Source organism: Anolis carolinensis, chromosome 1, assembly GCF_035594765.1.
Source record: "Anolis carolinensis isolate JA03-04 chromosome 1, rAnoCar3.1.pri, whole genome shotgun sequence".
NCBI classification, from domain to species: Eukaryota; Metazoa; Chordata; class Lepidosauria; order Squamata; family Dactyloidae; genus Anolis; species Anolis carolinensis.
In genome coordinates this window covers 99,969,223-99,994,928 of record NC_085841.1, presented here as the reverse complement: position 1 = coordinate 99,994,928, position 25,706 = coordinate 99,969,223, and the positions used below count along the sequence as shown (strand labels likewise).

The 25,706-nt window shown below is 37.1% G+C and overlaps 1 protein-coding gene across 4 annotated transcripts in view; it reads right to left on the bottom strand.

Moving 5' to 3' along the window:
* The window catches only part of cdk19 (cyclin dependent kinase 19), a 160,840-nt gene that overhangs the window by 67,842 nt on the left and 67,292 nt on the right, over positions 1–25,706 (bottom strand). For 2 of the 4 annotated variants that reach the window (XM_062968993.1, XM_003215619.4), the window contains one exon: positions 17,729–17,869. The exons of the other annotated variants lie outside the window; for them this stretch is intronic. In XM_062968993.1, coding sequence (XP_062825063.1) covers positions 17,729–17,869 — 141 coding nt within the window. The remainder of the gene's footprint in view (positions 1–17,728; positions 17,870–25,706) is intronic. 4 annotated transcript variants of the gene reach the window in all.

The window sequence follows — 25,706 nt, the reverse complement described above, 5'->3', positions numbered from 1 at the left end:
AGGAATGTGACCCAGCTACTTATAGAAGAAGTTTTCGGTTTGCAGAAATCTTTCTTTTTAGTCTTTGCTTGGGTGGATTATGGGAATGCCTCAAAGGAAAAGTGTTTTGTAAAGTAAAGAAAGCAACAAAAAAGCAATGTATGTTTCTCTAACCCATACTATATACTAAGTGTTTAACTAAAAAATGAAAAGCCATTTTTTTTTAATTCACTGGGAATTCAGCATTTCAAATTTTAATTGCAAATTTTAAGGTTTTTATTTAAAAGGTGCACAATAGTACCACTATGCTCTGCTAATAACAGTGATATTTATTCACCATCTGCACATGCTGTCCTGAAAAGAACAGTGTTAAAAGACATAATCAGAGACACTATGTAATAGCAGAATGCTAAATATGCATATTAGAAGACTTCTGTAAGGACTTACTGTATCTTGAAGATATAAACAATGTCTATAAAATGAATACAAACTAAATCTCAACATGGCACCAAGGACAAAGACAAGAGATTAACATAGTTTTCATTGTCTCACAGGATTGCGTAGAAAAGGCAAAAACAGTATCAGCTTGGTGATGTGAACGTAAGACAGAAAATTCAAACAAGCAAATCCAAGTTCAAATAAGTTTCAACAATAAAGAATTTATTTTAAATGAACATTTCGTATAATACGTGACTCTGCAGAGCTTTAAGAAAAAGTATCATGGGCTATCTTTGAACTCTAATAAAATTTTTGAGTTATAGCTTTGTAGTTGTCAGCCACATTTTTAAGGAAACACGGTGTCAAGACTTTATACAATAACTTCAGGCTCCTTTCGTTTCTGACTTGCCTCAGTTTTTTTTCCTTTTTTTTTTTTTTTTTGCAATATTATGCATCAGCAACTCTACCAGGAATGGGAGATGAAAAATGAGGCAGAAGGGAGCCTTGAATAGCAAGTTAAGGCAAGTGTGCAAAACAGAGGACACAGTCAAAACCCAGAGGTCAGGAACAGAGAGACATGAAAAAGAACACATCAGAGTTCAATAAGATGATATGGCTTAGGCAAGGCTCACCTAGAACACAAAACCCTCAAGACCCTCCCAGAAGGGCCTAAGCATAAACCTCAATGACTTGAATGATTCCAGGGCCTAAAAATACTATTAGAATCACCATATACTACAGTTGCAGACTATATCATCACACTATCCACCTAGCTGTACTTCCACAATTTAAGCTAGTACACCAGTTATATAAATTATATATAACATGTGCCAGTGGCACATGTCACAATTACATCCTGTCTAGATTACTATAACACAGTATGCAGCACTTTCTTTGGAAACTGTTCAGAAACTGCAGCAGAGCCTGAATACTGTGGCCAGACAAATGGCAAGCCTAGTTACAGGAACATACAACTCTTCTGTTGAAACAATTGCAAGTTCATTCCTGGGTACATATAAAACCCTGTATGGCTTGGGACCAAGCAATCTGAAGATCTGTTTTTCCCTTTATGAACCTGCCTCAGTGTTAAGATTCTTGGGGAATTGGCTTTCTCTTAGACCTATCACCATCACAGACATGTCTAATGACAGAGCCTTCTTGGTAGCTGTGAAATAGTTTGGCTCTTCTGCTCTTTTTCTGCTGGCAGGAAAAGACTTTTTTTATATCTCTCAAACATTAAGTGGGATACTGTGTTTTTTATTTATTAGAGCATTTATAATTTGCCCCTTTGTCAAAAATGTTCCCGGGATAGCTTACAAATATGTTTGAACAGCTTTTACATTGTCGTAAATCAATGTTTCTAATATGCTTATTTACTTTTAAAAATGCATTATGCTTTGCTTTAACTGTATTCTATATTGTGAACTGCTCTCAGTCTTATCTTGGGAGCAAGGTGGAATGTAAAGAAAAGAAAAGAACTATAGCATGTGCTATCTACAGACTTCATACCAGCATTGTAATATCAACTTGCCTACAATAACTAATTTCTCTTATGTTCCCAATGACTAAATCTTTCATAATTGAATCTTTCCTAATCATACACACTCGCATAAATATCTACTTAGCATGAGAGGGTACATGTGCACCTACTGATGTGGGCCCCTTCGAAGCAATCATTTCCCATTTCTCTAGTATAATATCCACCTGCACAAAGATTTTCATTCTCTGAAATAGTCTCTATAAGGGCCAAAGCTACATACTATTTTAAATGCACAATCACATTTCAATGTACATACTATTTAAATATCAGATTAAGATGGCACCACAGGAGAAAATGGGGTTTAGCTCTTTCCCTCCTCTGTGGTCCTGAGAAAAATCTCTACTTACTGCCTCTGGAAATCATTTGCCCCAGGAAAGAAGTATGTACAGAAGCCAGATTTGGAATGGAAGTAGGAGAAATTGTTGCTATTAAAGGACAAAGATGCAAATGCAATTAAGAAACACGCACTTTAGTTATTCATAGTTCTTGCTCTCACTATAAAAAAATCACATAATGCAGCCTACTGGAAATATTCAAAATCAGATTTTCAGGTTTGATATTAACCAGTTTTAATCTCCTGTGATCAACAGCCCTGTAAATACTGTTCCTTTTGCCATGGTAATAAAATTAATGTTATGGTTCCCTCAGGCAAGGCAAATATCCTAATAATACTTGCTTCTTGTGTGGGATATATGCTACTGTAACAGTTATGCTTGCAAATCTATAAACAGCAGTTAACAATGGAAACATCGATGCTCTCATAAAGTTCTACAAACTGTAAAATATTAGAAACTAGCTTAAGTACCCAGCGATGCCCGAGTTAGGTCTTTTGTAAGGATAAATGGTTTAATAAACCTCTGCTTCTAAATCTTAAGTAAAAGCAGAAGAGCATCTTCCAAAGAAAACAGGTAAGGTAGCTAGCCGGGAAGCCTGTGAAGCTGCCTACTATTTAAGAGTGCAGCACACAGATTGACTCATAGTCCAAGAGCCTGTCATTATATGAAGACTCTTATGTGTAATTGTTGCACCTCAGGCTAAGTTCACCTTGCTATAGATACCCAGTCAGACACACAGGTAGTCTTTTGAGGTTTTTTTATTAAGCAAAGCAGAATATAAATCAAGCAAGCAATCAAAAGGTAATTCAAAGTTGTAGTGAGAGAGTCAATATGTCCAATAAGATCACAAGGTAAATAAATGTCCAATAATCCAAAATGCAAGGTCCATCAGTTCAAAGAGCATGACAAGAGCAATAATCCATAAGGCAAGGTATTAATCCATAGAGTCCAAAGAACAAGGTCCAAGAATCCAAGATAATCCACAAGGCAAGATATTAGTCCATAGAGTCCAAAGAACAAGGCCCAAGAATCCAAGAACATTGGCAAGGAAACACATCCACATAGATGAAGCGATGAATTGCTCTGACAAAGCGTGATCTGCAAAAGCACACTTTAATAACAACTCAGGAAGGCGTTCCTTTTCCCACAGCTAGACTCTCGTTTGCGCGCTAAACGCTCACTTCTGTGAAACTGGGAACCCATCCAAGACAAACGGTCCTCTCTGGATAACTCATTGCTTGTGCTACTGTTATCTTGCACCTGGCCTGGAGCTAAACCGGCTCCCTCATTATTTTCCAAAGCTGAAGTTTCTCCCTCTTCATTTCTCAAGGGAAGAATGTCAGCCTGACCGTTATCTGTTTCTCCTGGAATCAGCAGTTCATCCTGCTCAAACTGAAACTGCATCTCTGAGCTGGCTTCAGCCTCAGACTGCTGCTTTTGAATCCCAAAACCAGAATCCCCTTCATCTTCATCCTGAATCTGGCCAGCCTGTGGCTGGGATACAACAGTAATGTCCATTAAAATTTAAAATTTAATGTTCATTAAAATGAAGCCTTTTTGGTTTCCTCCACATGAACAGGAGTTCACTTTTTGAATAATAAGAATTATATGTCAAGGGAGGCGGGTGAATCAGGATTTTAGAGATACTTAGGGGGGCATGGCCAAAAAAAGTTGGGAACCATTGCTAAAAAATTTGGGAACCCAGCTTACCTGTCAAATCGTATCTCCCTCTATGAACCACATTGGAGGTTAAGATCATCTGGGGAGGCCCTGCTCTCAGTCCCACCTCCTTTGCAGATGCGGTTGGTGGGGACAAGAGACAGGGCCTTCTCAGTGGTGGCCCCTCACTATAGAACTCCCTCCCCAGCGAAATCAGATCAGTTTTCTCCTTCCTGACCCTCAGAAAGAAATCAAAACATGGTTGTTGACCAACCATGTTTGGACAATAATGCAGTGCAATTAAGTGAAGATGGAATATGTGCAATCACGGCTGGAACAGCCTTAAACTGTGATTCTTGATTAAGTGGTTTTTCATAATTGGTTTTAATGTTTTTATGCTTTTTAATTTAATGTTTTATTGTATATGTTTGTTTTATTATATGTTCTGTTTTATTTGGTATCGAATTGTTGCCTTTTTCTCATACCTTCAGGGTGAGAAGGGCAGGATATAAATACGGTAAATAAATCAACAGGCATTCAGAGAACTGTCATCTGTTTCCATGTATATACAGGCTGGGGAAAGATGCATGGCAATAGGCTTTAGGAACAATAAAAACTGAAGCCAATGCAGGCACAAATGTTGTCAATATTCTTGGAAGTACAGTGCATATGTCTTCTTTCAAAATAATTTGTAATATATAATTTTAATTCCAAGATAGGTTCCATTCAAATACTGGTGCTATATAAATTACACAAGGTAACAAAATTTGGAAAAAAAATCTGTTCCTGATTTGAAAGTGTTATTCCTGTTTAATTGTGTACTACTTACTTTGAAAATGGTTGTTATATCCCAGAAACTTCATTTTTGTGGCTGCCACAAACTATTTTGAATTGGTTGAGACCTGATGAGATATTCATTGAAAAACTATAGCAACATATGTTGCATGATGTCCCGCAAAAACAAAGTTTTTGCAGTTTAATAAACCTTGTCCATGATTTTATGATAGAACCAATAAGGAAATGACATTTATAACCCAGGAACAAAAATTGTGTTAGTGTTATGGATGCCATTAAGAAAGCCACAAGAAAATATTCTGAAGTATGCTCATAGAAAGTGTGTCTATTCTTTTTTACGTCAAAAGAAGTGTGCTAAAACACTTTCATTTATGCATATTTGTGGTTCTGTTCAACTGAGGGTGATAATAATTCCATCACTATGCTCTTTCATATAGCTGTTTATGGCAGTCGTATGGAAGGCAGAGAATTCCTTTTCTCATTCCATTTACGGAATAAAAACAGCTTTCCAAGTTAAAATAACTTGTAGGAAATTAAACAGCAGAAACCACAAGCACCAAGAACACTTTAATTGCAAACACAAATGCTTTTATTTTGGCCTTACAGGGAATGAATATCTTCTTTCTTAGTGAAGAATACAAATTATTAAAATTATCGCAATTCTCTTGAAGCGGCAAACACTATAATTGTACATGAATTATACTTCTGCTTGAAAAAACTTTATAAACAGGAAAAGCATTCAGTTACCAATTCTGAAGCTGACAGGCAAAAATCAAGCATCCCCCTGAACTATCAACAGAAAGATCAGATAAATGGATAAAGATAAATGGTTAAAGGTCTGGTTCATTTATCTCTTGCTATGTTAGTTACACATGTGAATTTACTTACACATGATCCAACAACTGCCTGTTTATAAAACATTAACATGATGAGAAATTATTACTATTTTCCATGGAGTACAATAACTAAGACAGTTATTCTTCTTAGTTATGCTTCTGGAACATGGCCATACAGCCCGAAAGACTCACAGCAACCCAACTAAAACTTAGATGATATGATTTTTTATAAAATGATAGTATTCTATTAACATTTTAGCTACAATTGCAGTACAGTTGCAATTCCCTATCCACTTGCAGTAACACGGCTACAAAGTTCTTATATGAAACACTAGCTGTGCCCGGCCACGCATTGCTGTGGTGTTGTCTGGTGGTTTTGGTGAGAAATTTGAGTTAGTGGTGGTATTGAATGTCTGTTGTATGGTTGTCTTTATGTTTAGTATGTATTTGGTTGTTTGTGTATTGTGAAAGTGGTGAGAGTCGAGGGGGTCTTTGTCCATGTGTAGTATTGTATAGTATTTATACGTTGTCCAAGTATTGTGAATGCTTAGATTGTGTCCTGGTGCATAGTAGAAAGGGTTAGGGTGGATGGCCCTTAGGGGTGTCTCCGAATTATTGGATTCTATACTTCTATTATTATTATTATTATTATTATCATCATCATCATCATCATCATCTTCATTATCATCATTATTATTATATAGTGGGTGGATGGCGATCTTTCAGGAGTGGTTGGATTGTGTCGTCTTGCATGGTAGAAGGAGGTTGTACTGGATGATCCTTAGGGGTCTCTGCAAACCTTAGGATTCCGTGATGATGTTGTTGTTGTTGTTGTTGTTGTTATTATTATTATTAGTATTATCAAGAGGCTGTATGGCCATCTGTTGGGAATGTTTGGATTGTGTTCTCCATGGCAGGAAGGGGTTGGACTGGATGGCCTTTAGGGGTCTCTCCTATCTCTGTGACTGTAGGATTCTATTATTATTTTTATTGTGGAGATTGTGGAGATATTGGATGGCCATCTGTCAGGAGTGTTTGGATTGTGTCCTCCTGTATGGTAGAAGGAAGTTGTACTTGATGATCCTTAGGGCTCTCTGCAAACCTTAGGATTGTATGTTGTTGTTGTTGTTGTTGTTGTTATTATTATTATTATTATTGAGAAGTTGGGTGGCCATCTGTTGGGAGTGCTTGGATTGTGTCCTGCATGGCAGATTGTGGGAGGTGTTAGCTGGCCCTGATTGTTTTTTTTAAATAAATTTTTATTAGATTTTCAATTAAAGAGCTTACAGTGAAAGTGTGAGAACAATAGTTTCCAAGGAAAGAGGTGAAAGAAAGAAAATAGACTTCAGGAATCAAAATAATAATAATAATAATAATAATAATAACAACAACAACAACAACAACAATAATAATAGTAATAAGTGAAAAATAAAAATAAAAATTATATTAAAAAAGAAAAAAGAAAATATATATATAATAAAGACTTCCATCTCATACACAGTTATTTAGTAGAGTTTGTTATTCTTCTTCTTGGTCATTTTTACTTCTTCCCTCAACTAGGTGACGGCGTCTTCTTTACCTTCACTTTGTATCTACAAACCTTCTATATAGATTAGATTAGTACCTTCGTTTGTATTTCTATCAAATAGTTTTTTACCGGATCCCAATTTGTTTGCTTTCTTGGAATTCCATAGTTATTTTTTAGTAGGTATGTCAATTTGTCCATATTCATTATATCCAAAATCTTTGTTAGCCAACAACTTAATTCGGGGATTTCCTTCTTTTTCCAATATTTAGCATATATTATTCTTGCCGCCATAGTGAGGTAATTAAAAAGAATCTCTTTATTTTTATCGTTTTGAATATTAAGCATCCCCAGGAGAAAATATTTTGGATCTAGTTTTATTTTAATCTGCAACATCTTTTGTATTGCCTGGTGGATCTCCTTCCAATAATTTTTAGCTTTTTTACAAGTCCACCAGCAGTGGTAAAACTTGATCCTCACATTTCCAACATTTATTTGAAATGTTTTTATAATAATTTGCTAATTTTTGAGGGGGCAAATACCAGCGATAGAACATCTTAATCCAATTTTCTTTCAATTCTATTGCATATGTGATTTTCAATCTGGAGTTCCAGGCCCTTTCCCATTCCTCTAAGTAGATTTTTTTACCCAGGTTTTTGGCCCATTTTATCATACTATCCTTTATTGGTACAGTTTCAGTCTCCCATTCAATTAATTTTTTATATATTATGAATATATGTTTTCTTTCTGCTTTCATCACCTTATCCCAGAATTTTTATTTCTCCTCGAATCCCAATTTTTTGTCTTTATTATAATACTCTTTTAGTTGTATGTATTGGTACCATCCCACATTGTGGAATTTGTGATTAATCTCTTCCTGGCTTTTCATAATGTAAGTCCCATTTTCTTTAGTTAAAATATCCTTATATCTCGGCCAAATTTCTCCTCCTGTTTCTCTCCTCTGACATGCTTCCAAAGGGGAAATCCATCCTGGGGTTTTCAAATATAATTTCTTTTTATACTTATCCCAAATTTTTAGTAGTGAAGATCGCACAAAGTGGTTGCCAATTTTTTTTTCTTTTAATTTTTGGTCATACCACAGGTATGCATGCCATCCTGCCCTTAAATCTATTCCTTCCAGTGCTAAGATTTTGGCATTCCCCAATGTGGACCAATCTTTCACCCAAGCAAGGGTAGGTTTGGAGGTCTGGAAGATCCAGTCCTCCACTTTTCTTCTCATCTATAAGATAGATTCTTTTGATTCTCGGCTTTTTTCCCATCCAGATAAACTTACTTAGTTCTTTGTTCCAAGTTTTGAATTTTTGTACATTTCTAATAATCGGGATATTTTGAAATAAAAATAAAAACTTGGGCAAGACTGTCATTTTTATTGCCGAGATTCTTCCTAGTAGTGATAGTTTAGCGTATTTCCATCTCTCTAAGTGTTTCTTTATTTCTTTCCAAATAGGGTCATAGTTATTTTCTAGTAATTGTGTGTTATTCGCTGTTATTGATATACCTAGGTATTTTATTTTCTTCTTCACCTGGATCCCTGAGACTTTTGTTAGTTCTTCTTGTCTTTTTTTGTCATGTTTTTAGGTAATAACATAGTCTTATCCATGTTTAGCCTCAATCCTGAAGTTTCCCCAAAGTCTCTTATTTTGGCAAGCCAGTAATGTATTGTGTTTATTGGGTCAACGATCACACAAATCAGATCATCAGCAGATCATCACCGGGGCTTTGTTCCCATCCATCTTATTTATAGCTGCTTTGATTTCCTTCTCTGTTATGTCCTTATTTAACATCTCTCTCTGTTTTTCTGATATTTTAGCTAGTTTTTGATTGCTAATAAATTGGGTCACTTTGTCATTTCCAATCTGATCTTTTGAGTATAATTTACTGTAATATTTTATAAATTGTGTCATTATTCCTTGTTCTGTCATGTAATTTACTCCTTCTGAGGAGATTTCCATGATGGTATGGGCTTGTCTTTTCTTCCTTATTTTCCAGGCTAACCATTTGCCTGGTTTGTTGGCATTTTGGAATTGTTGTTGCTTTATAAATTTTAATTTTTTCACTGTTTCTTCCAATTCCACATGATTTTTTTTGTTCTTTCAAACTCTCCAATTCTTGTTTCACATTTTTATTGTTTGGGTCTAATTTTAATTTTTTTTCATTTATTTTAATTTCGTCCTTTATTTTATTTATAATTCTATTTTTCAATTTATTTTTTTGGGCGTTTTGCTGAATGAAATGACCACGCATAACCGCCTTACTAGCATCCCATATTACTTGAATTGGGGTTTCCTCCACATCGTTCATTTCAAAGTATTCCTTCAAAAGTTTTTTATTTTTTTGGATGTCCTCTTCAGATTTTATTAAATTCCCGTTTAGCCTCCAGATTGGATTTCTCTGTACTTTATTAATCATGAATTCTATCGGACAATGATCCGATATGTATCTTGGGGTGATTTTTATTTTAGTCACTTTAAGAATTAATGGGGGGGTCATCCAGGCCATGTCAATCCTTGGCCACGAACTATGCCTGTTTGAAAAGAAAGTGTAATCTTTTTCTCCTTCATGATGTGTTCTCCAGGCATCTCTGAGTTCCCAGTCATGTAAGGTTTTAATAAAATTTGTTGGTAATTTGCCTGTGTTTAGAGTCTTTTTTCCCCCATGTCTAATCCCTGTCTTGTCCCATTCCGGGTCTAGAACTCCGTTGAAGTCACCCATTATCATCAGGTCATCAAAATCTTGGTCTTCAATTTTACTTTTTAATTTTTGTAAAAAGGATGTTTTTGACCCGTTTGGGGCGTAGATGTTGCAGATTAATATTTCCTGATTATCCACTTTTATTTTTGCTCCTACCATCCTGCCTTCGTCGTCTTTAAATGCTAATTCTGGCTTAAATTTTGGATTTACATATAAAACTACCCCCTTTTTTTCTGCAGCGGAAGATATAAATTCTTTCCCTAATTTGTCCTGAATTAAGTGTGTTATGTGCCGATGGCATATATGGGTTTCCTGAAGAGCTATTAAATCAAAATTCTGTTTTTGCAATTGTTTAAATAAATTTTTCCTTTTATTAGGTGCATTCAAACCGTTAACATTATTAGAGTGGCACTTTATTTGCATAATTTTAATGTTGGGTGATTTCTTCTTCTTCTTCTTCTTCTTCTTCTTCTAGGTTTATCAAATTTGGGGTTTGTGAAGCAGCTGCTATGTCGCTTTTTTCGGGGGATATAGTTCTGGCTCTCTTTCTCTCTCTTTCCGATATCGAGTCCGACGGGGTTGGTCCATTTTCTTTCTTCATTAAGTTCTTGCAAAAGTTCTTTGCTTTTTCTTCCGACGTTATCCATACTTTTTCTTGATTGTATGTAGCCATAATACCTTCTCTCCTTTCCCATCGGAATCTAATATGCCTCCTTTTTAATTCTTCTGTAAGAAACAGGTATTTTTTTCATTTTTGCATCGTGCTTGCCGGGTGCTCTTTTAGTATTGTCACTTTCTGTCCTTTATAACGTATGCTGTTTTTGTTGCTTGTTCTCAACACCTCTTCTCTTATTTTCCTTTTTTCAAACTGCACCACCACATCTCTTGCAACTTTATTTTTTTTGGAGAAGTTAGTGGTTACTTGGTAAGTTTTCTCTATGTAATCATCCATCTCTTCGTCCTGTACTTGTAGGAGATCTGCCAGGATTTGGGTCGTAATTTGTTTTAAATTTTCTTTGGATTCTTCTATAATGTTTCTTATTCTTATCTGACATTCTAATTCTTTCCTCTCCAGTTTTTCTTGTCTATCTTCCAATCTCTTGTTCTTAACTTCTAACTTTTCCAATCTGGTTTGGAATATTTCTTGTTTTTTCTCCATTTTTTGCTTGTCTTCTTTCACTTCTTTCACTTCTTTTTGTAAATCTTTTATTTCTCTCTTCACTTCTGTGAATTCATCTGATAATTCTTTTCTCATATCTAACATTTGTTCCTGAAGCATCTTTTGGTTCTCTGTTATTTTTTGAAGTTCCTTCATCACGTCTCAGATTTATATCGTCCGACAATGATCCTTTTCTTCCCATGGCTTTTTTTTCATCCATCTTAAGTTTTTGTGTTGACATCTTCTTTGAGTTGTGCTGCAATGAGAGTTCAATATAATTCAAAGGCTTATCAGTTCTTTCCCCCGGTCTATGCACAGTCTCAATTCACCGTCCTTTTTGGTTTTTATGTACTTGCTGAATGTTATCACCTTAAATTGATTTGAAAGGGTCAACCTTATTCAGGGTAATGTTATCTATATATAATCAATTTATTATACATATCAGTTGGTGTAATAAGAAAGAAAAAAATGAATTTTATCTAACTAGTAATTAATGTAATTATTATAGGATTAAAGTAGATTGTTATCAATATTTATTTTCCTCTTTGTGATTTATGTATAAAGGAGTTTTTTTTTAATTTTTCCCCCCAATTTTATAGACTCTTTTCCTCCTCCCCTATTTGTGGGGGGGGGGGGGTCCCGCTCGTTAATAGTTAACTCAACTTAATTAATTAAATGGAATTAAATGGAATTAAATGGACTTAATCTCCTCTTTCTTCCTCTCTCCTCTTCCTCTTCCTCTTCCCTTTCCTTCTCTACTCTCCTCTTTTTTCTTCTTCTTATTTGTCTGTCTATCCTCTAACCCTTCTGTCACCTCTCAACCCGTCTGCTTCTCGTCCTCGTTTAATCCTCGTCACGCCCGTTGTCACCCTGTTCTCCTCGTCTGCTTCTCGTCCTCGTCCTTACACCCCCACGCGACGCCTCACGCCTCCTGATTCTTCTCCCTCTTACCGTCTGCTTCTCGTCCTCGTCTCGCCGCTCTCACTGTTATCTTCTATCTGTTGATTTGTCTCCTCCAGCCAGCCCACTCTGATCATCTAGCACTCAGACCGCTCCCTCGCTCCTCCTTTCGCTTTCGAGGGGCACTTTTATTTATTTATTTCTCCTCTAGTCTTCCACTCCCCTGCCGGGAAAGCTGCCAGGATGCCTTCTTGGTTTCTCTGTTTCTCCTTCCGTTTCCACACTTCCGTTTCTCCCATCCGGGTCTCCAGAGCCTCCTGTGACGTCAGGCTGTAGACTAAACAAGGGCTTACCAGGGTTTTTTCAAGGACGATGCTTATCTCCCTCAATTCCTCGGCAACGTTCCCTTTTCAACCTTCCAGGCTTGGCATCCATCCAAGTCCCCACCAATAAAGCAATAAAGCATGAGTATGTTCCAGCAATTCCGAATAAAATGAAGGTTAGGTTTTTTTTCCCCAGTCTTTCCGTCTTACAGTCTGTATCCCACCGGGATTTTAAGAGGGGTTACCTTGTTCACTATTCTCTCTTCGTTCCTTCTTCCTCCTCTTTTCTTTTATTCTCTTATTCAGTGTGTCGCCGGCACCAGATTGCTATAACTGTCTCGATCCTTTCTTCAATCTTACTACTTTATATTTTGAAATACTCTTTCGTCATTCTTGGGAGCATAGCAAGGCGTCTGTTCGGACAATCTTGTCCCTCAATCTCTCCCGACCCGCTGCCACTGCCCGTCTCCGTTCTTCCGTCTCTCTACTCACCAGAGGAGTTTCAAGATCCACTGATGGGGTCTCGGTGGGTTCGCTGCCTCTCAGAACTCAATCCGCTGAGAGGGGGGGCGAAAAATCTGCCCTAACCCAGTCCAGGAAGAGTTGGTGACCGAGAGATCCTCGATCACTCTTCCAGCCACCATGCTGCCATACCCGGAAGTCCCTGGCCCTGATTGTTTAGTGTCTGGAATTCCTCTATTTTAAGAGTGTTGTTTTTCATTTGGTGTTGTGATTTTAAGCTTGTTAAAATATTAGGAGTGAGATTGTGTTGATTGTCATGGTTCATAGCATATATTTAAAATATTGAGTATTAAAATGGGTTGGATAAGGGAGAGGGTAGTGGAGAAAAATAATATAAATAAATAAAGTGTGTATATATATAATTATATATAGTATATAATTGTATATCTTGTAGAGCTTCTGTGTGTCTTTGTGGAGTAGTGCTTCTGTGTGTCTTTGTGGAGTAGTGTAGAATGACTGGTGGCCGGGTTTGCTTCTCTTTCTTTCTGTTGTGAGAGTGAATAATCCGGATGATGGGCGGGCGCTAGGACCCAGGGGAAAACCTTTCCCCATTGCCTGCCTTTCCTCTAGCCAGCGAGCTGGTTTGTTCTGGTCTGGCCATGAGGCTTCTCCTCCCCCCCCCCCCGGCATGGCTCCCCTCGTCCGTGGTTCTCTCCTTTTAGTGAGGGAAAGTGGGTGCCGCCATTGTTGCTCTCGTGGTCAGGAGGAACAGGAGGAGCAGGGAGAGTGCGGTTGACATGCTGGTCATGGAGGAGGCCAGAGGTTCTGCCGTAGGTGAGACCTGTAGGGTGGGAGGCTGGGAGGGGAGATGAGAGGGAGGTGTGTGCGCAAGAGGGGTTGGGTGAGTGAATGGGGTACCATGGCGGGAAGCGCGAGGAGGGCATCTTTGCGCAAGCGTAGATGGTGCGTTGTGGGTTTGTGTGATTTTCTGTCCGTGTGGAGGTGCGTGACGTGATCTTTTGTTGTTTCAACCTTAAGGCGTGGATGTTGTATTGTGTGGTTAAATTGCTAGGTTGGGGGGTGTTTATATAGATTATATAGCCTTCCCTACCTTGCTGTCTATGAAATTATGACAGACTCCAGGTTGGGGAAGGCTAAAACAATAACATGACCAAGACCTAATGGCACATACAAATCCAAATAAAAGTGTTACTTTACTGCATTAGCTTTCATTTAGATGGGTGTTCTTAACTTGTGGGCCATGGACACTCTGCAGGTTTAGAGTACATTTGAACTATTCACCACCCTTTCCAAAAGGCATTTTTTATTTCCATTGTGTTATGAAAACAGCATATCTTTCTGTTTTAACCATGTAGTACCCTGCCTCAAACCAATAATAATAATAATAAGAAGAAGAAGAACAACAACAACAACCCACAATTCTTCCAATGAGGTCAAAATTTGTGACTCTGCCCCTCCATTCTGTATCTTCACAAAACTTTATGAAAGACTGTGATTGATTTACCTAAAGGAAAGTTATGAACTGAAAATAACCCCAATAATTCCATGGCCCAGTGCAGTCAAATCCTAGTCTAATACTTCAATAACCATTCCAAACCAGAATGTTTGTGTTCACTTACGTTTCTATTCTTAAACATCTATAGGAGTCTCTCCTTTCATCATTATGCCTGTAAGGTTATCAGGATAGGCTTTTGTTCAATCATTTCAAATAAACTATATGTTATCAAAAGAGAAACCCTTCTCAGTGGTGGCAGTGCAGCTACGGAATACTTCCCTCTTGAGATAGCTGCATTAGATGATAACACAACTGTATTTCTTTATTGCTTATCAAGAAAAATGCCTAACGATAAAATGGCAACTGAGGTTGTTCAGTCTTGACACAAAGCCTAAGTCTAACAAATAACTTCCTGCATCACCAGACTGCCTTCTCCCTCTCTTCAAGATCAAGAAAATAGACCAGAGCCCAATCTGAAATTGGATATGCTGTGGCTGTTTCTCTCAAATGTTTGTTGGATATATTGTTAAATAGATCTAATATAACAACTACTAGTCCTCTCTAACTATACCACAACATATGTGAAGATGCCAAAACTTGGAAAGATTACTTTTTTGGACCACAACTCCACAATGTTTCCAGCTGAAATTCTAGGAGTTGCAATAAAAAAGGAAAAATTCATTTTCCTAGTCTGGCAATTTCCATGAATCCGATCAATAGCATGTTGATAGGGCCTCTGAAAAAGGTCTCTCTAACTATGGATGCTCAAATTCTTTTTAAGTAGAAACATTCTATAACTAAGCTACAATTCCTCCCCAACATTTACCACACTGTAAAGTGAAGCCAGTAGCTTAAAACTACTACATCAGTTTTGAAACACATACAACAGGATACAACAGCTTTGGCTTACAACTTGCTACTCCTTTCAATTTTGTCCTACAATAAAAGTCTTTAATGATACAGTACTTTGCTTCATAGCCAAGGCCACTTCATAGGTTTTCTAATATAAGTCTTAGTACTCACAGCCAGAAAGGCACACTTAATCATTGCATGGTGCCCTATTTTCAGGGGACAAGATAAATAGCCCTTCTCATTGCTGTTACTCTTTTAAAAACATAAAACTGCCAGCATATTCTCCTGCATCAATCTTCTTTTCTCTCAAAATCCCAAGTTCCTACAGGCTGTCCTCACATACCCTGTTTCCCCGAAAATAAGACAGGGTCTTATATTAATTTTTGCTCCCAAAGATGCACTAGGTCTTATTTTCAGGGGATGTCTTATTTTTCCATGAAGAAGAGCTCACATTTAATGTTGAACAACAAAATGAACATTTATTATATACTGTAAAGTAGTTGTCATCACAAACCAGCATAACCAGACAAACTATGAATCCTATCAAGAATTTCTTGTTACTACCATTATTTACATGTACAACAATCTATGGTACCTCTTGCAATTTAGGTTTCACAAGGTTTCCACGCTGATTTCTCTCTATTCTAGTTTCAATGCAGTCATGAATGATGAATAATATAATATACTATAATAATAATATGATAATATAATAATAATATAATGATATACAATATATTAATGAGATAATATAATATAGGATATAATAATAACATAATGTGATAATATGGTATTAATAGGATAATATAATAATGGGATATAATAACAGAATAGCATAATAATATAATAATAATAGGATAATATAATAGAATAATAGAATGGAATAGAATGATATAAAATATATTAATAGGATAATATAAAATGGAATATAATAATAACAGAATATGCTAATAATAATAAAATAATAATATGATAATATAATAGAATAACAGTATAGAATATAATGATATAAAATATATTAATAGGGTAATATAAAATGGAATTTAATAATAACAGAATAATAATATAATAATATGAAAATATAATAGAATAATAGAATAATAATATAATGATATAATAATAGAAAAATATAATATAATGATTTAAAATATATTAATAGGATAATATAATAATGGGATATAATAATAGTAACAGAATATGATGATAATAATATGGTAATAGAATAATAGTATAAAATAATCAGTTTCATGGCATAGGATAGGAATAAGGATGAGAGGAGAATCCCAATGCGTCCTGTACCTTTAAGGAGCAGAAGCCTTGGGGACGAGTGAAAAGCCCTCTTCCTTCCCTCCCACCCTCCCTTGCCCGGGCTCCAGGAGCCAATCAGAAGCCTCTGGGAAGAAGGCAGCATGGCCAGCATGGCCTTGTCTCCGAAGGAAGAAACGGCAGCACAGCAGCAGCCATGGAAGGTTTTTCAAGCCGCAGCTGGGGGACAGGCAAGGCAAGGCAAGGCAAGGCAGGGAGGGAGGCACAGAAAGCAAGCACTTTCTCTCCCTCCCTCCGGTGTGTGTATGAGTGCTGCTTTAGCCCTGCAGCCATGCTTCCCAATGGAACTCTGCTGCAGCCTTAGTTGCTAGGTCTTACTTTCAGGGGAGGCCTTATATTTGGCAATCCCCCCAAACCCCTACTAGGTCTTATTCTTTGGGGAGGTCTTATTTTCGGGGAAACACGGTAGTTCACCTTCTAAACTATATCATATTAGAAGGACTTCTGTAATATGAAAAAAAATTAACTGATTGAAAACAGGAACTAGATCCATATGAATGTGACTATGTGTATCTGCCTTCAAGTCATCAGTTGATTTATGACAGCAATCCCATCTTAGGTTTTCTTAGGCAAGGAATACCCAAAAGTGGTTTTACCAGGTCTGAAATACAGCCTACAGTACCTGGTATTCCACAGCAATCTACCAACTAAGGAGTAATCATAGTAACCCGTCTTAGCTCCCAAGATCAGATGAGACCTGCTACCTTTAGAGCAGTGGTTCCCAACCTGTGCTCCATGGAGCCCCAAGGGTGCCGCATGAAATTCCTAGGGACTCAGCAGCTGCTTCAGCAAAATAAATTAAAATTTTTGAATGAAATTAAAGAAGAAAAAAAGCAGAATCAAAATTAGAAAATCAGGGAATGTATCTCTTTACAACTAATGCGAAGAAGAAGAAATTCTACTAACTTTTTCAGACATTGAAGTGTTACTTTTAAAGTAAATAATGACAGTTGTAGTTCAAAAGCACAAAAAGAATTTAAATTGCAATGTGTTAGGAACAATTATCTACATTCTTGAAATGCAAAAGTAATAGGGATTATTTTTGTTCCTTAAAAATCCAGAATATGACGAGCCATGTGATAGTGTTAGAGAACAAACTTGAGTAGGGAGATCAAGACAACCTGCAATTATACATGTGGTAACAAATATCTCAATTTGTTTACAGGCTGGAGCATCACTAATTTCTGTTCTATGCTGAAGTTGAAAAAATGGCAACATATAATTGACTTTCTCCTTTAAATTCATAAGAGTATTTAACAACAGGGAAGAGGAATGCAATTCATAAGATAAATATTTGTACTTTTATTCAACTTCTCTACAAATACAGAACATAATCCAAATTATTCTTGAACAACTAAAAATCAAAGCACTTACTAAGTCTCTGTGAAGCACCCAGTTTGCATGGAGATAATGGATTCCATCAAGAATCTGATAAAGTAGTGATTTGACCATGGATCTTGGCAACTGCATGGGTTTTTTGTTTGCTTTAGAGGCACGGTGGAACTTGATAATATGCTGGAAATACAAAGAAGACAAAAATGAAAGTAGCTTGTAAGAATAAATTTCTCGTACAATAGCACTGTAGAAATTAAAAGCATTTTAGCTTTGGAATCTAAAATGGCAGACAAGTATCTTTTTAAAAAATGCTTTTATAAGTAATCTTTCTGAAAATAAACAAAAGAGACTGAGCTTTCAAACAACATGGCTGTGAAGTTGCTTCGACTGTAGTGGATTTTATGTTAGGATTTGCTTTTTACTGACTGTTTTCCAATTTCAATGCAATTGCCTCAGAGCTTTAAATAAATTCCATAATGATTAGGCATTAGATCTCTCTCTCTCTCTCTCTCTTTCTTTCTTCATGGAGATTTTAGATATGTGCTTAAGAATTCCAAAACTTAATATGCAAACTTGACAAATATTTTGCTTTGCTTATATTACATACTGAGGGACAGACTGTGGCGCAGCTGGTTAGTAGCCAACTGCAACAAATCACTACTGACTGAGAGGTCATGAGTTCAAGCCAGTCCAGGTTGAATTAAACCCAACCATTAAATAGCCTAGCTCATTGTTGACCTAAGCAACCTGAAAGATAGTTGCATCTATCAAGTAGGAAATTTAGGTACCACTTTATGCGGAGAGGCTAATTTAACTAATTTACAACACCATAAAATGGTCCAGCAGCGTGCGGAAGAATGAGGAAGGACTTGGTGTCACTGTGAGGACTCATGGGCCTTGTAGTCCTGTTCCTAGTACTATTGTGGCAGACGAAGAGGAAAAAATGGGGTTTTCGCCGGTTCAGCAAGAGCCGGAGTCCCTTCACCTGCAGGATGTTGATGTTTGCCCTCAAGAATTCAGCCAAACAGGCCTTGGGCAGAACTCCCCTCCGTTTCCCAGAAAAGAATCTTATTCCAGAGAAAGGGGAGTCAGAGAAGCTCAACGGAGGAGTTTACGCATCGCTGCCAAACAAATGGCTGATTAGGCCTGCTTCCCTTGGGAAATTCTAAGGAGTCACACATCTGGACAGAATTGGGTTTCGCTTCTCGTTCTCTAGGGAAAGAGTTCTGTTGGCGGGAAAACAAGACCCAATATAGGTGTTTGGCGCGAGGGATTCTTTGCGGAGTCAATTGATCAGCTTCAGGAGAGAGATCGTGTGTGGACTTCGTAATCCCAGTTCCTTGCTTCCCGGATCAAGCTTCAAGCCTTGCCCTGCCTCGCAGTTTTACCACGAACCCTGCTTCATGCTTCATGTTTTGCCTTGTCTCCAGTCACGGATCTAGTCAAGAATCAAGTTTATTTCCAGCCTTGTTGTCAAGCTTCATTGGACTCTAGGACTCTGCTATTTCCCCACACTATTGCTTGGCAAAGTGTGTGTTTCGGTCAAGTGGATTAAAACTTTGAACTCTAATATCATTTATTGGACAATACATTTTTGGACTATATTTGACCTCATTTGAAAGGTCTGCTTCTGAACTATATTCTTCACTTGTTTTTATTGATGTTATATATTTCTTTAATAAAGATATTAGATAGAGACTGGCCTCTGTGTAAGGTTATTGGTGCCCTGCTGCCAGGGTTCTGACAGTCACAGTGGATGATAAAGCAGCAGCTCCTCCTGTGGCTGGAATCGAGCATACCTTCATGACGCCGGAAGCTGAAAAACGTTAAAAATTGCCTCTGTGTGTTTGTCTATTATTTATTTATTTATTTGCAGTATTTATATTCCGCCCTTCTCACCCCGAAGGGGACGCAGGGCGGATCACATTACACATATAAGGCAAACATTCAATGCCTTAACATAGAACAAAGACAAGACAAACGCGGGGCTCCAAGCTGGCCTCGAACTCATGACCTCTTGATCAGAGTGATTTGTTGCAGCTGGCTGCAGCTGGTTGCTCAACAGCCTGCGCCACAGTCTATGTCTGTGTCTGTATGTCATATGTCTAATTACATTGAATGTTTGCCATGTATATGTTGAGTACCCTTCGGCGTAAGAGTGGAATATAAATACTGTAAATAAATAAATAAATAATTCTTTAGGACTATACTTGGCTGAATTTTACTGATATCACACCTAAAAGTAACAGTGCAGACTTATTGAGAAATGACTTTACTGCTGTAAATAGAATTTAAATTTTACTGTCCTTTGCCTCAGTCTTCACATGTATTGGGATTCTCCCAGTCCAACTGAATATCAACAGAAATAACATTTGATACAATACCGTATGTAGGCTTATGGCTCCAACATTGTTGCTTTTCTTTTCCTGAATGATTTTTTTTTTTGTGGGTAAACAGTTTATTAATGAAACGTTACATAACAAAACAGCAAATTATCGCAAATATAGTCAGATAACAATCATTTTGAAATGTACATGCATATCTACATTAGTCAACCAGCCTGCCAATTCTAACACAGTACATATTATTATCTGTTACTCAAAACATATAGAACTGCTCTTTCCACATGTCATCCACCACTCTCAATCCAGGTTTCTATTCATTTTTTTTTAGAAATTAAATATAAGAGTTTACCCTAATATTCAAACAAAACAAAAACATACAACGTATTACACACAACAAACCCTGCACGCACCCAAAACCCCTATCCCACATAAAATAAAACCCCTTCCCCACACCCGTGCACCCTTCACCATGACTTCCAACCCTGAAGCACTATGAAGCCTTTAAGCCAATTTATATATCCTTGTTAATAGTAACCCTAAATTCCTAATGGAACTCCTCTATGTTACTGACTCCTTATTCAGATATGCTATGGCCAGCTTCCATGTTTCTAAAAAGTCCTCATTACTTTTGTTCTTCCTATTGTTGGTAAGTTTGGCCATTAGCATATATTCCCGCATTCTTTCTCTCCAATCCTTTTTAGTTAAACCTTTTTCCCCTTTCCAGTCTTTGGCTATGGTCAATCTTGCTGCCGCAAAGCTATATTGGTATATTTCTTGGTCCTTTTGGTTATTGTTTTCTCTATGTAGACCTAATAGACACAATCCTGGGCTTTTTTTAATCTTATTATGTAGCATTTTATTAGTCTCTTTAATTACCTTGTCCCAAAATGCCTGTATGGTCATACACGTCCACCACATGTGGATGAATGTCCCTTTCTGTTTCCTACACCTCCAGCAAATACCTTGTTGTGATTTATCTATTTTTGCCAATGTTGCTGGCGTGATATAGCATCTATAAAACATTTTATATTGATTCTCCCTAATTGATCCAGATATTGTGAATTTGAATTCTTTGTTCCATAGGTACTCCCAGTTATCCAATTCTATTGGCCTACCTAGGTCCTTGGCCCAGGATATCATTACTGTCTTGACTGTATTATCCTCCATATTATAACTTAATATGTATTTGTATAATCTGGATATTAACCCTTTATTTCCCTTTTCCCATATTCTTTCCAGTTCTGATTTTTTAGTTGCGAAACCAACCCTCATATCTTTTTTATATCTTTCATGCAATTGGTGATATCGAAACCAATCATTAATCTCCAATTCTTCCCGCCCTTTTAATTTCCATTCTTCATTTTCTCTAATAAGGTATTCTTTATATGTTCTTGTTTCTACACTTAAGGCTGGTCTTATAACTGCTTCTAATGGCCTCAACCAAAGGGGTGTTTTCGGTTCCATACCTTTTCTATATTTTTTCCAAATGTCTAATAGTCCCCCTCTAATTATATGTTTATTAAAGTCTTTATTTAATTTGTCTCCATCGTACCATACATATGCATGCCAGCCGAATCTTAATTCATATCCTTCCAAATTTAATAGGGTCTTATTTTCTAATTTTATCCATTCCTTCATCCAGGACAGAGCTGCAGCCTCGTAATAGGTCCTTAGATCGGGTAAGCTTAGCCCCCCTCTTCCTTTATCATCAATTAAATTCCGGTATGCTATCCTCGCTCTTTTTCCAGCCCAAATAAAATCTGTAATCTTTCTTTTCAATTTCTCAAAAAAATTTATTCCTTTGATAATGGGTATATTTTGAAACAGGAATAGCATTTTGGGGAGTACCATCATCTTTATTACTGCAATTCTGCCCATCCATGTTAGTGGGATTGTTTGCCATCTAGTAAGATCTTTTTTAATGTCTTCCCATACTTTGACGTAATTATCCTGGAATAAATTGATATTTTTGTTTGTGACCCATATACCTAAATATTTTACTTTTGGGATCACCTCGCAGTCTGCTGCGGCCTCCAGTTTCTTACAGCTTTTAGCATCTATATTTTTTACTAAAAACTTAGATTTTTCCTTGTTTATAATAAATCCTGATATGTCACCATGTCTTTGAATAATGTCCAATACTTTTTTAATACTTTGTAGTGGGTTAGTTAGAATACAGACTATATCGTCTGCATAAGCCCTAATTTTTAGTTCTTGGTCACTGATCTTTAAACCCGTAATTTCCTTCTCTTCTCTTATTCTGACATTTAAGATTTCCAGACCCATAATAAATAATAGTGGGGACAGCGGGCAACCTTGTCTGGTCCCTTTTTGTATGTCGATGTAATCTGATAGTTGACCATTGATGTTTAACCTTGCTCTTTGATTAGTGTATATAGCCCCTACTGCCCTTTTGAATTGGTGGCCAACTTCAAATTTTTCTAACACTTTTTCCAAATAATCCCATCTAACATGGTCAAAGGCTTTTTCTGCATCAATAAAGAACAATGCCAAATCTCTATTTGGGTCTTTTTCTGCTACTTCCAGGGTGTTCAATATCAGTCTGATGTTTTGATTTACTTGTCTTCCTGGGAGAAACCCCACCTGGTCTTTATGAATGATCTGTGCTAGAGCTTGCTTAATTCTATTTGCCAATATAGTGGCAAATATTTTGTAATCGCAGTTCAGCAATGATATTGGTCTATAATTTTTAATTAAGTCTAAATCTTTATCCTGTTTAGGGACTAAAACAATTATGGATTCCTTCCAAGATTCTGGAAGTTCCCCCTTTTTCAAGACCACATTCATCACTGACACCAACTGTGGTACTAGCTCTTCCTTAAACGTTTTATAGTATAGGGTCGAAAGTCCATCTGCCCCAGGGGACTTATTTACTTTGGCCATATTTATTGTCCTGATTACTTCCTCTGGTGTAATTTGTTTGTCTAAGTCAGCTTTCATTGCTTCTGAAATTTGTTCTAAGTTTGTCTCCTCCACATACTGGGAGATTGTCTTAATCTCCCCCTGAGTTTTTTTGTATAAGTTGGCATAATATTCTTCGAATAGTTTTTGTATCTGTTGTGAATCGGTGACAGTTTCTCCTTTATTTTTTATCCTCATTATCAATGGTTTTTTCTTTGCATCTTTTATTTGCCAAGCTAATAATTTCCCTGGTTTGTTTGCATTTTCAAAAAAGTTGTATCTATTATACATAACTTTCCTTTCTATTTCACTAGCAATTAGCTGTTCGTATTGTTGGTGCAATTTTTTTAGTTCACCTTGTAGTCTTGTCTTTGTACCTTTTTCTTTTTCTATTTCTAATTCCTTTGTCCTGATTTTTGATAACAACTCCAGTTGGGCCTTATTTTTTCCTTTGTACCAGATCGAGTTTTGTTGTATCAATAACCCTCTAATTACTGCTTTACCAGCGTCCCAGACTATTCCCTCCTTCATTTCTTCTTTAGCATTGTCCTTAAAGTAATTATTAATCCCCATTCTAATTTTTTCCCTATGTGACTTGATTTTCAAAATATAATCATTCATTCTCCAGGCTCTGTTTCTTTTATATCCCACTCTTAATTTCATTAATATCGGATTATGGTCGGCTAATACTCTTGGTAATAATTCAATCTTCTCTGTTTTACCCACTAGTTCCTTAGTGCCAAATATCAGATCAATTCTTGAGGATGTGCCATGTCTATGTGAATAGTATGAATACTCTTTCCTTGTTGGATTGTGGACTCTCCAGATATCATAAAGTTCCCAATACTGAATTTCCCTTAGGAAGGATCCTGGGAGTCGGCCTTCCTTCCTGTCCTTTTTAACTTTACTATCTCTGTCCTCTTTGGGCACCATGACTCCATTAAAATCCCCCATCCATAACATTTCCTTTTCCCCATATTCTGCTAATATACGTGTCAATTTTTTATAGAACAGTTTTTGTTTGTTGTTTGTGCGTAGACTCCAACTAATAGTACCGGGGCTTTTTGTATATATACTTTAATTATTAATATTCTGCCATCCTCATCACAGAATATTTTCTCTGGTGCCAGATCTTTTTTTATATAGAAGAGTACTCCATTGGTCTTTTTACTGTTACATGCTGTGAATAAATGGCCCAGCCTTTCTCTTTTTAACAGATGGCTATCCTTGTATATCAGATGTGTCTCAACCAAACACACTATGTCTGATTTGATTTTCTGCAAGAAATGAACCACTTTCTTACGTTTATAGCCATTATTCAAACCGTTAATGTTACAAGACATGATTTTTAAATTTTGTACAGACATTTGAATCTACTCAATCCCATCCCCCCACCTATTCCCCATCCCAGTCAGCAAAAGAAACATATTGTATTTCCCAATAATCAGTTCATTACTCTTAATGTCCCTTTATTTGTTAGTCTGTTCCCCCACTTTTTTCATCTTCTTCCACTTCTTCAACTTCATCTTCCTCTTCTTTTTCTTCATCTGTCTGGGTGCCCTCCTTCTCATTTTCCTCCTGCTCCTTCTGCTTTCGCTCTTTCCTTTCCTGTGGCACCCCTTTACCCCTTCTGTGCCCCTGGCTCTCATCGCCCGCAAGCTGTTGTTCTCCCCCCGGAAAGTCCTGGGCATATTTCCTTAGGAACTGTTCAACCTTCCCTGCATCTGTAATATAGTGTCTCTTTGACTTATGGTAGAAGGAGACACCCTTTGGGAAGAGCCAACGAAAGGGGGTGCCTTTGTTCTTCAGTTTAACCACCAGTGCATTGAATTCTTTCCTTTTTCTAAGAAGCCTTCCCGGGATCTCCTTCATCATTAATATTTTCTTTCCCTCAATCACAATTGGGGTTTCATATTGTTTTTTCAGCACTATCTCCTTAAATGTTTTGGCAACAAATTGTACTATACAGTCCCTAGGTACTTTTTTTGTCTTGCGAAGGCTGAGTTGATTCTGAAACAAGACGAAATTGAAGCATGAATAATGTCCAGATCTTGCTCTTTCAGCAGCCCTGCCAACATATTAGCAATGAAAGAGATGAGACTTTCTCTTTCCAGGCCCTCCTTAAGACCTCGTATCCTCAAAGAGCACTCACAGGCTTTCAATTCTTGCATCGCTATGGCATCTAAGACCTGTTCATGGTGGTCTTCATAGGTTTGACTCTGCTCTTCCAGTCTTTCCACTCTTTTTTTAACAGATTTTTGGTCTTTGTCCAGTTTTGCAAGTTTATTGTCCATTTGGTCTTGCCTATTAGCAATTTTTTGTAAGTCCTGCTGCACTGCTCCTATTGCTTGTGTCAGATTTTCAAACATTGATCTAATCTCCAGGAGGGTTTGGTCTGGTGCTGCTGCTGCTGCTGCTGTGGAGACTTGTTTTTTTATTTTTTCAGATGCTGCAGGGACTGTGGCATAAGATGATATCAGGCCTTTCATCCCCGGCCCCGTCACTTTGGGGGAGCGTTTATCCATTTTTTTCCCCACTCCTTTTTGTATCTAGATCTTGACTTTTTTTTCCTTTTCCTCTCCTTCTCTCTCCTCCTTCTTGCTCAAGGCCGTTCAAGGCCGTTCAGTTCTGTAGACAAAACAACTATTCCGGAGAGTGCTGCTTATAGGAATCTGCCAAGATGGGTGGTGGTGGGGATAGGTATAGTTAAACCTCAAACATAAGAGGAAAACAGTGTCTTTTAATCCAAT